At 35.5% G+C, this 14254-nt stretch overlaps 1 protein-coding gene across 1 annotated transcript in view; it reads right to left on the minus strand.

Annotated features, from left to right (window-relative positions):
- LOC106872964 (baculoviral IAP repeat-containing protein 3) overlaps positions 1-14254 on the minus strand; it is a 64902-nt gene that overhangs the window by 15249 nt on the left and 35399 nt on the right. Inside the window, exons 2-4 of the mRNA XM_014920152.2 lie at positions 12935-13384; positions 7541-7683; positions 4637-4658 (exon numbers count right to left, since the gene is read on the minus strand). Coding sequence (XP_014775638.1) covers positions 4637-4658; positions 7541-7683; positions 12935-13343 — 574 coding nt within the window. The 5' untranslated portion in view covers positions 13344-13384. The remainder of the gene's footprint in view (positions 1-4636; positions 4659-7540; positions 7684-12934; positions 13385-14254) is intronic.

Genomic DNA, 14254 nt, shown 5'->3' on the forward strand with positions numbered 1-14254 from the left:
ACAACCGATGCTGGTGTGTTTACGTCCCCATAACTTAGCGGTTCAGCAAAAGAGACCGATAGAATAAGTACTAGGCTTACAAAGAATAAGTCCTGGGGTCGAATTGCTTGACTAAAGGCGGTGCTCCAGCATGGCCGCAGTCAAAGGACTGAAACAAGTAAAAGAGTAATTTTTCACCACATTTTCTATAATAATTATCAAGGGGAGAAGGTTCATCAATGAGAGAAAGGGAGAGATGGAAGAGAGTAACACTGATGCTGTGAAGGAAGTGGAGAGAGAGCAACATTAGGCAATGTTGCTGTTGAAGCATGCAAATCTGTGTTGTCTGACAGCAAACAAGACGACAGGATGAGCAATACAATGAACAGGAAATAAGATACAACAGGTGCAAAAAAACATGTCAAGGCAAAGGAGAAAAACAATTCTAAAAGAGGTTCCCCCACAAGTTAAAAGCCAAAAAAAATCAAGATGGGGAAAACCATCCAGCCCCAACAACACCAACACAATCACAAAAACTGCAACAACAATAGCAAAACAATAACCACAACCACAATTACAAAAGAAAGTATTTAAACAAAAACAAACCCATGACGAACAACAACAACAACAATACATAGAGCTAAGTACACAAACCAGATCCCTCAGCAACTTCACAGTTGTTCAAAAGAGCAACAGTGATTTGATGCAGGAGGTATTAGAAAACAAAAATATTGTCACAAAAGAAGACAGTTTAGATCAGTATTTCTCAACTATTTTTTACCTAAAGACCCTTTGATTCTAGTTTTAGTCAGATGTATCCTTCTAGCGATTCAAAGTTTAAAAAAATCCCATTATATTTTTATATTATTAGGAACTGTTTTACTGTTTTACTTATTTCAGTCATTTGACTGTAGCCATGCTGGAGCACCGCCTTTTTAGTCGAGCTAATCGACCCCAGGACTTATTCTTTGTAAGCCTAGTGCTTATTCTATCGGTCTCTTTTGCCGAACCGCTAAGTGACGGGGACTTAAACACACCAGCATCGGTTGTCAAGCGATGTTGTGGGGACAAACACAAACACATATACATATATGACGGGCTTCTTTCAGTTTCCGTCTACCAAATCCACTCACAAGGCTTTGGTCGGCCCAAGGCTATAGTAGAAGACACTCGCCCAAGGTGCCACGCAGTGGGACTGAACCCGGAACCATGTGGTTGGTAAGCGAGCTACTTAGCACACAGCCACTAAAAATTATTAAAGTTATTTTGTGTATTGTAGAAGTATAACCAATTTATTGCTGATTAAAATTTTAACAACAAAATCTTATATGGACCTCCCCCCACCACCAAGGGCCATATGAACCCTGGTTGAGAACCACTGCTTTAAATGAGCACCTGTCAAAAACACCCAAAACTGAATATTAATTCAAATAAATGTAAACACTTATTTCAAACTTTTGACATAGATCCTGGTCTTGTGTGTAGGAGGGAGGGGAACTGAATGTGTGTAAATTTGTTTCCTTGTCTTGACATCATGCGATTGTTGTAAATGAATAAAGCCAGAGAAATGAACCTTAGGAAGGCCTTTCAATAATTCTTCCTACACCAATAAGGAGACTGAATCAAATGACCTTGAAGACCAAGGTTACAGACTTTCCATTTTGTTGGGGTTTTTTTTTTTTTGTCTTCAACAAACATGGCAGTTCTCAGAGTTGGGCGTATAAATGTACGTGGTCTGGGTACAACTTAAAAGGAAGCAACACAATTTGCTCCACAATAACAGGTTGCTCGACATAGATCCTGGTTGTGTGTGTGTGTGTAGGGGGCGGGGTTGAATGTGTGTAAATTTGTGTTTCTTTGCCTTGACATCATGTGATTGTTGTAAATGAATGTAATTCATTTCAATATTCTGTGAAAACGTGTCTAGCCATGGGAAAATATAACATTGCTTGACAGGAGAGCAAAGTGAATAGTAGAAGGAGTTTAGAGTAAACTGAGGTACAAGTGTGGCTGTGTAGTTAGACATTTGCTTTCCAATCACATGATTTTAGGTTCAGTCTCATTACCTGGCACCTCGGGTAAATGTCTTCTACCATAGCCTTGGGCTGACCAAAGCCTTGTTAGTGGATTTGGTAAATGGAAACTGAAAGAAGCTCATTGTCTATATCTATGTGCATGTGTTTCTGCATCTATGTTTGTCCCCCACCACTACTTGACAACTGGTGTTAGTGTGGTTATATCCCCATAACTTAGCAGTTAGGCAAAAGAGACTGATAGAATAAGTACCAGGCTTAAAAACTAGGGTTGATTTTTACAACTAAAATTCAAGGCAATGCCCCAGCATAGCCACAGTCTAATAATTGAAACAAGTAAAAAAAAAAAAAAAAGAAAAAAAAGATGAGTAATGGGTGGTGGTGAGAGTAGCAATACAGAGGAGTGAATAATTGCGAAGAAAATGGTTAGTATCTGGAATAGAGGTCAGTGGATGTAGACAGAAATACAAGTGAAGTGAGGTGTAGAGCATAGTTATCATCATCATTATAATATCTAATTTTACATGCTTGCATGGGTCAGACAGAATCTACTGAAGCAGATTTTCTGCAAACAGGTGTTCTTCCTGTTGCTAACATTCATCTGTTTCTAGGTAAGGTAGAATTTCCTCATAGTGAGACATATTTTTGCAGCATATTGGAAATGAACACTTTTTCTTTTTTTTTTTTTTTTGTGGCATCAGCAATTCAATTGACCAACTCAGGGATGCAGTGACCATCTAGAGAGAAGAATCAGCAAAGCTTGGCCTTCAGGTGAGTTGGGCGAAGACCAAGCTGATATATCAGCTCCAACATTGTGGAGTTTGTCAGCTCCATCTATCTGGACTCCAGTCACCAACAATGGAGACCTGACCCTGGAGATCAACTGCAGATATGGTCAAGAAATTTGCAAGGAAATAAAAAACCCTCAACTAAGTGGGGGTGTAGTAGAGGGGTAGGTGGCTTCATGCCAGGTACTGAGAAGCAAAAGCATGGTAGAGGACCAGGAATAGGTGCCTTGCTGTGGAGGAGATACACGGCTACCCACATTATACGAAAGTGAGTGGGAGTAACCGTAAAGAGAGATGAAAATGGTGGTGACAAGGTATCAGGGCACAAGAACGTAAGTATGAAAGAGAATAATGACAAAGATAAGGCAAGTTGGATGAGTAAGTTTGCAACAATGTGAGAGGAGAGTGACAGAGGGTTAGAGATAGAATCATCATCATCAACATCATCATTTAACATAGGCTCTCCATGCTGTCATGGGTTGGACAGTTTGACATGGAGCTGGCTAGCAAGGAGCTATCCAGATTCCAACTGTTTTTTGTGATATGGTTTCTATAGCTGGATGCCCTTCCTAATGCCAACCACTAAACAAAAGTATAATAAATAAAAATAAATGTGCCCTTTTAAAGCCTAGCCAGGCTCATGGGCCCGGTTTCCCGGTTTCAATGACGTATGTGTTCCCCAGTTGGACGTGACGCCAGTCCATCGCAGCGTTACTCATTTTTGCCAGCTGAGTGGACTGGAGCAACGTGAAATGAAGTGTTTTGCTCCAGAACACAACGCGCCGCCCGGTCCAGGAATCGAAACCACAATCTTACGATCATGATGCTGATACCCTTAACCACTAAGCCACGTGCCTCCACAAACAAGAGTGTGCTGGGTGCTTTTTAAGTGGCACCATCATCTGAGAGGACAAGCCTGTAAGACAGTAAACCTTTGTCTTTCTCTGCCTGCCTCTAGTTTTAGGAACTACTATATTTCAATTTTAACCTCACAAGACTGGCTATCGACAATCATCTATTATCTGTCCATTGCACTTATCCACTCAGTTCTCATTGCACATCATCTTAGTTTATTCATTAACTGCAATATTCTACACTTACCACTTATTTGTTTTACCAATGATAATAGTAATGATGGTGAAAACCACGAAAACAATGGTGATGATGACAATCCATTATACATTCTTCAATCAACAGCAAAATATATAATGATTTCTAACATTGAGCACAGAAGCCATTAATTTCAAGGGAGGGATACAATCGATTAAAAGAATCCTGTACATTGGATGAGCTTATTTTATCAGCCTTGGAGAGCTGAAAAGCAAAAGTGATCTTAGCAGGATTTGATCTCAGAACAGAGAGATGTACATAAATATTGTGAGCTGGTCTGTCTGCATTCTACAACTTTAGTCAATGTACTGACTTAGCCTATTGTACAATGATATACTGGATTCTTGTTTGATAAGAGGAGGACTGAGGATTTGATGGGAATGCTGGGGTTGGAGGAATCGGTGGAATGGTTGGCAAGGGTGAATGGAGTGAGGTGGTATGGGCATGTGTTGAGGAGGGATGAAGAGCATGTTTTGAGGAGGAGGATTGCGTTTGAGGTAAATGGAGCATGAAAGTGAGGTAGACTGACGAAAAGGTAAAGGGGACAGGTAGAGGAGGAGACTGGGAGGATTGGTTTGAAAAAAGAGGACGTCCAAAACCGGGCAGTTACTATGGCATTGAAGTAGATCTGGCTACCCCCGTTAATGGGGACAAAACCCGGATTTAAAACACTGGATGATGGTGATTCTTAATCTTAATTGATAAATATATTCAGCAGTGACTTACCTGTTGTGCCTGGTTGACATTTCTGAAAATAAACTGATGAAAGTTGTTTAAAGGAATCTAAAACAGAGATTTATAGATGCATTCCTATGTGTTAAAAGTTTTGTGCAAATATACAAAATCAATTTGAAAGCCAATTATTAATGTAAGTGTTGTAATATAACATAATATAGCATTGTAGTGTTGATATTATTTAGCACTAGATTAGGAATGATCCAGTAGACTTAGGATTAAAGGCATTACAACTATTATAATCCTGTTTCTTTTTTTTTTCTTTCTTTTTTTTTTCTAACAGTGCATCAAAGAACATGCTGTGAAGTGTGTCCTTGCTCTGCTTTAAGATAGCAGGATGTGATTTGAGAAAAATTAAACTTCAATTAATATTTTGCCTTTGTATCTGGTTTGCAAGATTCTTTTTGTGAATTCAAGTATTGAAACAAATTTTGTTGTCTTGGGAAAGTCATTATGCCAACAACTTAAACTAATGATTGATTAATTAGTTGGATAGATATTTAACCAGTTGATAAAGGAGTAGAATTGAACCAGTGTGTGTGTTATTGATATTGGTGTAATGACTCTCCTAAGACACAACAAAATTCAAGTAAAATGGCAATCTACATTAAAATGTTAGCAAAATATGTTTTGAAAAATGTATAAATTAAATATTTTAAGACTAGAATTTCAGCTGATTTCAATTTTTTAAGGTTTTAAAACCTAGAGGAACTAAAACTTGTAAAGAAAAATATATATTCAGCAATTTCACATGCCAAATGTTCAGACATTATAAAAAATAGTGTAAAAAGATTTTGCTAATATTTTAAAACTTTACATTTAAAGTAGATCTCAAAATCTTGTTGCACCACATATACATCATACATGATCCTAAAAGTGAAGCTTATAAGCTTTCATTTGATGCCAACAAGAAACAATTTGAGGTGTATTTTTACAATCCCCTTTACTTTATTTTACCCTAGTTATTACTGAAATTTTACATGCATTTTTTCACTTCAACCTAGTTAAAATTACAAACTTTCTTTTATTATAATTATAAGAAACTATAACCAACTTAGTAAAATCAAGTTCACAGTTAAAATTTACCATTTCTCAGCAGATTTTTAACATCTTTTTTCAGTTTCACACCCATATTAGATTTTAAAAGTATTATGGCTCCATATATAAACCACATGGTCCTAAAAGCAGATTTTATGAATTTTCATTTAATACTAGTTAGAAAATAATCTGAGGAGTAGTACTTTTGTTTCATTTCTTTTTAGACCAATCCCACTCACAGCTGATCAAAGAACATACCCCAATTTATATCACTTACCTATTAAAAGCTTTAAAATACCTACTATCATGAAATTTTCATTGTAAATATTTCAAAATGACAAAATTGAGAAAATATACAGCTTATGGACTAAAGTAGGTATTTATTATATATTTATTTAGCTTTTAAGAGCTAGGATAACTACTCATATTTGACATTTTTCTAATATTTTTTAAATGCTCTTCACAAAATGCTTAGCAGCGTTTCATCTGTCTTAATATTCTGAGTTCAACTTTACCTTTCGTCTTGTCATGGTTGATAAAATAAGTACCAGTTGAGCACTAGGGTTGATGTAATCGATTTACTCCCTCTTGCAATCTTCCTGGCCTTGTACCAAAATTTGAAACCAATATTTTAAAATGATTTTCAATTTTACATCCATTTTAGATTTTGAGATCTGGTCATATCACACATAAATCTAGAGTTGAATTTACGAGCCTTCATTATTTTCACACTGATTTGCAAAAATGTAAAGTGAAGTTGTTTTTGTTACCGCTTCATTTCTATTTAAATGCCTGCTGAATCCACTAACTGAATCCTTAATGCAGGGGCTAATTGCTTTAATGTCATCTACTGTAAAGTATACAATGAAAGTTTAAAACAACTGTGAAACTATTTAACTGATGCATGAAGAAATATTAGTTTCACATTTCGGCACAAAGCCAGCAACTTCAGGGGAGGAGGGTAAGTCAATTACTTTGACCCCTGAGCTCAACTGATACTTATTTTATCAACCTCGAAAGGATGAAAGGTGAAATTGACTTCAGCAAAATTTGAACTCAGAATGTAAAGACAAATGAAATGCTGCTGCACATTTTGCCTGGGACACTAACAATACTGTCAGCTTGGTACCTTATGCATCAAGAAATATTAAATTATTAACAAGAAATTGTTGACAAATAAAATAACCATGTTTTAAACTTTTAAAGGATCTGGACTTGGGTAAAGGTTTCAAAATACTAAAATTTGATTTTTTTTTTACTATATTTAATATGTAATACATAAATGTTACAAGTATTCTTGCTTTTAGCTCTTTAGCATTTAAATTGGCCATATCTGACCTGTTTATTTGTTGTAGATTTTGTCCTTTGAGAACTTAATAAAATCGCTACTAATTTAAGAAGTTTAACTTGAATTACTGATAAATGAGAAATAAACTATTTATTATAAATTACAATAAACTGGACAAAACTGGAAAGTGTTTTATCATAGGTTTGGTCGATCACAACTGATCTGAGGTTAAAAAACAAAACTCAAGTTACTCCAAGCCAACAAAGAAGGCCTCTGTGTAGTTTTTCAACTTGCTAGAAATAGCTACCAAATTTGTCTCAAAGCACATTTTACCATCTTAAATTAAGGAATGACACACTGAACAATGAAATCATATATATATCTACATACATACACAAAATGATGAAATAATACAAATATTTTACATAAACCAAGAGAAAAACTGCCTGCAGGGCAATGCTTCTTTCAGTATTTACAATTGAAATGCTATTAAAACTTTCTTGGTACTAAAAGTACTTTTGTAACTAAAATCCTGAAGTGCATATATTTAAAACGTTTACAATACTTACTTGAACATAGTCAGGTCCCATAAGTAACTTCATAAAAACACAATCTTTGCTCAGTCGACAATGTTCGATATTCACGTCATCATTAGGGTCCCATCTGCCAGCAATCAATGAACAATGGAAACACTGCACTTTATCACCTTTCCCTGAAGAAGTAATCATAATAAAAAACATTACAAAATATTCAATACTAATTATAAGGCCATATTAAGTATGTTATCCTACATGTAAATTTTCAATATCAGTATTTTAAATTGCCTTACCAATGAATAAATAATCTTTACAAGAAAACCATGTTTTCTTATCTAGTAAGTGCATGTGTAACTATACTTCACTGAGGAAGTCTAATAAAACCAAAATGTATAGAGTTGTTTCTGTATTAACCAAAGATCAGACTCACTCTTCTCCACATTTCCATTTAATTCCTAATCAATTTAAATTAAATTCCAGAGATCTTTCCCTTACCTTCCTTCAAAAAAAAAAAAAAAAAAAAAAAAAGTCATAATGCTAATAACTTTTCAACAAGCAAAATAGCTAGTTCTAAAATCTCTATAAGCGATGCAAGTAGTAACTATACTTAAAAGTAATGGTTGTTACCACCTCAATGTGGTTGTTTGGTACAGAACAATGTTACTACTCTTTTTAACCCCAGGAGGACACCTCCTCCAGTTGATTAATGACACAATATCTGTGTCCATTATGTTGTGAACAACACCCATCCAGCTGGTTTCAGGATTTTACCCTTCCTCAGCACTGGTACATCTGTCTGCTAGACATGGCAGTCGTTTGTCCCAGTTCACAATATATAAATAAATAAGTGACATTCAGTCACTGATCTTGCAACAGAAAATTAAAAAATTAATTCAATCAACTATACCCTTCCAAGATAAATTTGTGGCTTGTGTTAATCTCAGAAATGAAATTAAAGATTAAAACAATATAAATTGCTGATCTCTGATTATGAAGGGAACCTGTGAAAAGGGGAGACCCAGGAAGATGTGGGATGAAGTAGTGAGAAAGAATTTTTAGATGCTGGGCTTCACTGAGGAGATGACAAGGGACTGAGATCTCTGGTGATTTGCTGTACTTAAGAAAACACATCAAGTTAAGTAAAATCATAGCCATCCATACAGCCATGTTCTTTATGGCCATGCCCCAACTCTCTCTCCCAGCCAAGAGGTCTTTGTCTTGTAGTGCTGGTACCATGTAAAATGCACTCATGCCAGTGCCACATTAAGTGCACTTATGATGGTGTCATGCACTTGTACAGGTGCCACATAAAAGCACCCATGCCAATAACATGTAAAAAGCACCCAACACACTCTGTAAAGTGGTTGGTATTAGGAAGGGTATCCAGCTGTACAAACCATGCCAAAAAGACAATTGGAGCCTGGGCAGCTCTCCGGCCGGCCAGCTCTTGTCAAGCCGTCCAACCCACGCCAACATGGAAAATGGACATTAAACAATGATAATGATACTGATATCATAATAATTCATAAACTTCAAGAGACTGTGAAATAATTCTTCTTTTTTAGAATGATGAAACTCAAAGTAGCTAAATCTATAAATGATAGCATTGGGTTAAAAAACCCTTTGGATAGTAAGATTTGGAGGCTGCTTTTGGGGCATGAATCCATGAAGATTCATGAATTGAAAATCCTAAAATGGATGCAACTGCTTTGGATGGTCCAATATAGCTACCCATTAGATATTGACTAATTTCATTATCATTGTTTATTTGAAGAGCAGCTTTGTCATTTCCTTTCAACGTGTACTTGATGATGTACTTAACTGACCTCACTAAAGCAACGATTTCAAGGTACAAACCATTTGTTGTTTGTTTTTCCCTTCTTATGAGATTCAGTTAACCCCCATTGCAAATGATCTTCGTCTATAAAGAGATAATCTCTGTTTTTCTGCCTTCGGTACTTTTTGGTTATCTCACCCCAACTAAAAAATTGGGTTATCTCCCCCAACTAAAAAAACTGTTTAACCCTCAATAAAACAAAAAAAAAAATGAAAAAGTTAATAAACATGAAAAGTGAAAAGATTAAACATCTTACTGAATTTGATAATGTTTTATAACAAATCATACAAAACTGAAAAATTAATAAATATGAAAACTGAAAAATTAAACATCTCAAATCTAATAACATTTTCAAAACAAATCATACCATGTCTATTGAGGAGGCTAAAAGCCAACAATGTGTTGAAGTATTGAATCAAAAGGATCTAAAACCCTTTTAATTCAATCTCTTGTCGCCACATAAACTCAATATTTTAGTGGGGAGATAACCCAATTTTTTAATGGCAAATTTTTAATGGGGGTGAGATAAACAAAAAGTACCAGATATAAAGATTAATATTTTACTTTAAATAAATCATTTTCCCCTTAAAGCAAAAAAAAAAATCAAGTACCCATGATTCAACAATATCTCACAAAAATATAGGGAGAATTTCTATCTTCCAAGTCCACAGCACTCTGAAAGTTATATAAATGATCAAGGAGAGAAAGAAAAAGGAGGGACGACGACTCTTTGAAGTGTCGGCATTTTCAGTTTGATTTGTTTTGTTTTTTCTTAAAGGGGAAAATGACTATTTTATTCGTAATCTTTATCATCTTAATCAAATGGCAGAAATACAGACAAACTTTGAGTTTTAGTATAATACAGATAGCTAGATATTTCTCCAATCAAGTTATTATCTCCCTTGGCGAATAATAATAATAATAATAATAATAACCACCACCACCACCACCACCACCACCACCATCATCATCATCACCATCATCATCATCATCATCATCATCATCATCATCCTTGCTATTATAGGCACAAGCATGAAATTTGAGGGAGAGGAGCTTAGTCAATTACATCAACCCCAGTGTTTCACCGGTACTCAATTTATCAACCCTGAAAGGATGTAAGGCAAAGTTGACCTCAGTAGTATTCGAACTCAGAATGTAGTGACGGGCAAAATACAGGTAAGCGTTTCGTCCAGTGTGCTAACAGTTCTGCCAGATCACTGCCTCCTCCTCCTTCTACTACTACTGTTACTACTACAAGAAGAAGAAGAAGAAACATCTAACATTAACCCTGAACAACAAGGAGTTACAACCAGCAGAGAGCTACAAATACCCAGGGGTATTTGAAGATAATGGAATCAAACATTCAATGATGGGGGAATGATCAGAAAAGAAAGTTATTCCAGGGTTAGGGTAATACTCAAGAAACAGGATTGACATGATCAATACTTTAGCCATGCTGGTTGTGACGTACAGTTTCAATATTATTAACTGGTCAATTACTGAAATCTGTAAGCTTGATAGAAAAATACTAAAATTGTTGACAATGAATAGGATACACCACCCGAAGGCAGATACTGAATGACTATACCTGCCAAGAAAAGAGGGTGGCCATGGACTTTTACAAATGGAATTGACAATGAAGATTGCCACAGTTGGCCTAAACACTTGCCTGAAAAACTCTGATGAGTGGATGTTAAAACTTGTCTTAATGCATGAAAACAAGAAAACGTCATACTCAGTAACAAAACAGGCGAAGAAAAATCTAAATGAATTCCAAATACAACAAATCCCAGAAACAGACATACTGAAAAGCACAAAAAAAGCTAAGCATATGAAAAGCCTTGCTAAAATTGCTGCTTTAGATAGTCCTACTGATAAATGGCAAGAAAAACCTCTCAATGGCAAATACTTGAAGGGAACTAATAATGCTGATGTTGACAAAGCCCTTACCCATCAATGGTTAGTGTATTCTGGCTTAAAATCAGAGACAGAAGGGTTTATCATAGCAGCCCAACATCAAGCCTACCTACAAGAAGCTACCAGGCCAACATCTTAAAGAATGGCAGTAACCCAACATGTCATGTATGTAACCACCGATCATGTTATCTCCATATGCAGCCTTCTTGTACCTACAGAGTATCTCAACATGTATGATAGAGCAGCACAGTCTACTCACTGGGTAATTTGCAAAGATTTGGACCTGCCCCATGATAAAAACTGGTGGGAACACAAACTACCTCCAGTTCTTGAAAATGATCAAATCTCACTTCTTTGGAATTTTACTGTTCAAACTAACAGGAAGGTAGATGCAAATAGGCCAGACAATATATTGAAGGATTTCAGACAAAAATCATGTCTCCTCATCAATATGACGGTCCCAATCGACAAATGTATCTGCCAAGACCTACCAAAAACTAAGCAAATATAAAGATCTTGAAACAGAATTTGGCAAAATGTGAAACCTCAAAACTAAAACAATACCTGTTATCATAGGTACCCAAGGAATGATAGTAAAAGGAGCTGATTGCTACCTATCACAGATACCAGGAAATCAAATTGCTTTTAGAACAAGCTTCAAATTTTCTTGTTTTCACAGACATACTCTAGAACAATACTTTGTGCAAAACCAAAAATATGGCACCCTTGTCATAAAACCAATTTGAACTTCTAACTTGTTGTTTCGTGAGGTTTCTGTTTGAGACTTGGAGCCAACAAATACAAAGCAAAAGCCAAATAAATAATAATAATAATTGACACTGATCGCCTGTACATGAAGAAAGCAAATGGAGGAAGAGAACTGATAAGTGTGAAAGACTACATGCATATCGAACTCGAGAGCTTAATGAGATACCTAGCCCAAAGTAAGGAAACCTTGCTAGTGACAGTTAGGAATGAGGGAATATTGAGAGCAGAGGGAAAAGGGAAGACAAAGGAAGAAGTGCAAAAAGGACATGAAAAAGAATTACGCAAGAAGGGACTATACAATCAATTCCATGCAGTCACAAGAGAAGTTGCTGGGAAAAATAGGTGGGATTGGCTGATGAAAGGAACACTAAAAAAAAGAGACCGAGAACACTATACTGGCAGTGCAAGACCAAGCTTTGGCCATGAACTGGAGGGTCAACCTTAGAAATGAGAAAGTGTCTGTGCTGTGCCACATCTGCAATAGAGTGGATGAAACCATTGCCCGTATCACAAACGAGCGCTCTAGACTTGCCCAAAGCCACTACTCATGAGCAGGCTGTTCAGATGATCGAATCAACTGGAACACTCATCATCATAACCAACAGAGGGTCAGGCCTCTATATGGCATCATCCATTTTCAACAATGATACCAGGAACAACTAGTATTTACAATACTTATCCTTTTTCCCAGGAAAATGGGTGTCTGTAGCTCTGACCAGCAACAACACTTAGAGAAAAACTAATGGATGTCTTATTGTTTTTAATAATTAGCTCAAACTACAAATACATCCTCATACAATACAATGTGCAAATGCAAAGTAGATACATTACAATGCCAGCATGGAAAACAGACATTAAACGATAATGATGGTTTCCAATCAACAGATAATGAAATGTTTCCTAACCTGTGTAAAAGAATCCTGAATCAATTAATAGTTTTGGCGGTGGATATTGACCTCTTGGCCATGTTTCAAATGTTTGTTCTCTTGAGCCTTTTGAACTGTATTGTGGAAAATATGGTTTATGTACGATTATATTGTTCTCTGATGCAGTCTTTTTTGCTTGAATTTTCAAAAAGGGACAAAACGCATTCAGTTCTTGGTGTTTCTCAAAAGGGTCATCGCCTTCATTCCATTCATCAATTATTAAATAACAAAAAACACATTTGACTTTGCTATCTCCTCCTGTATAAATAAATCCAGCTTCAGCAATTCGTTCCTTTGACACGTATTTATTCGTCCAGTTTTGAAATGTTGTAAGTCGGTTCTCTGCCAGCCAATGAGGGTGTGGAATATCATTGCCATTTTTATTCATACTTGATTCTCCTACATCGGCAGTGTCTATGAAAGATGACACTAAAAAAAAATAGAAATAATAAAAATTTTAAAATCAATAAGGCTGTTGTTGTAAAGAAAACCAATTTTAACCCTTTAGCATTCAGATTACTTGATCAAATGAATGTTTATGTATTTACATTGTCTTGATTTAATCACGCATTTTCTCATAGCTTCAAGATTTCGATAATGTGATTGTTTATTTTTTAGAATGACATTGTTAGGTAAGTGTGAGAGGCTAGATTTGGCCAGTCAACATATAAAACAAGTAGAATATTTGGGTCAGATATGGCCAGTCTAAATTCTAAAGGGTTAACTCTTTTGCATTCACATTATTTTGTCAAAAGCAATGCTTATTTATTCACATTGCTTTGAATTAATCATGTATTAATTTGTAACTTTGGGAATTTGTATGAGGTAACTAATTTTTAGAATGATAATGTAGGGTTGGTGTGAGAGGCCAGATCTCTCCATTTTGAGTATAAAACAGGTAGAGTATTTCGGCTGGATATGGCCAGTTTGAATGCTCAAGGATTAAATAATCTCAATAGCCAAAAGGTTGAAGTATTGAGATCTTAGTTTAATTAATACTTACCATTTCATAGGCATTGGTGCAGTATATAAAGCCATTACAAGTGAGATTTAAAAATGAAAAGATACAATTCATCAAGGATTTAATCTCACAGAATTGGAACTGGTTTTAATTAATTCTTCAGACAATCGTACAGAGTAGCAAACAAGACACAGAAACAGTCTTAGATGATAGAAATTAATTTTATAGTATTTACACATACATTTCAATATTTCTATTTATGCACCATTATTTCAATATATCCATCACATGCACAATATATATATATATATATATATATATATATATATATATATATA

The sequence above is a fragment of the Octopus bimaculoides genome, chromosome 15 (genome assembly GCF_001194135.2).
Source record: "Octopus bimaculoides isolate UCB-OBI-ISO-001 chromosome 15, ASM119413v2, whole genome shotgun sequence".
Taxonomy (NCBI): Eukaryota; Metazoa; Mollusca; class Cephalopoda; order Octopoda; family Octopodidae; genus Octopus; species Octopus bimaculoides.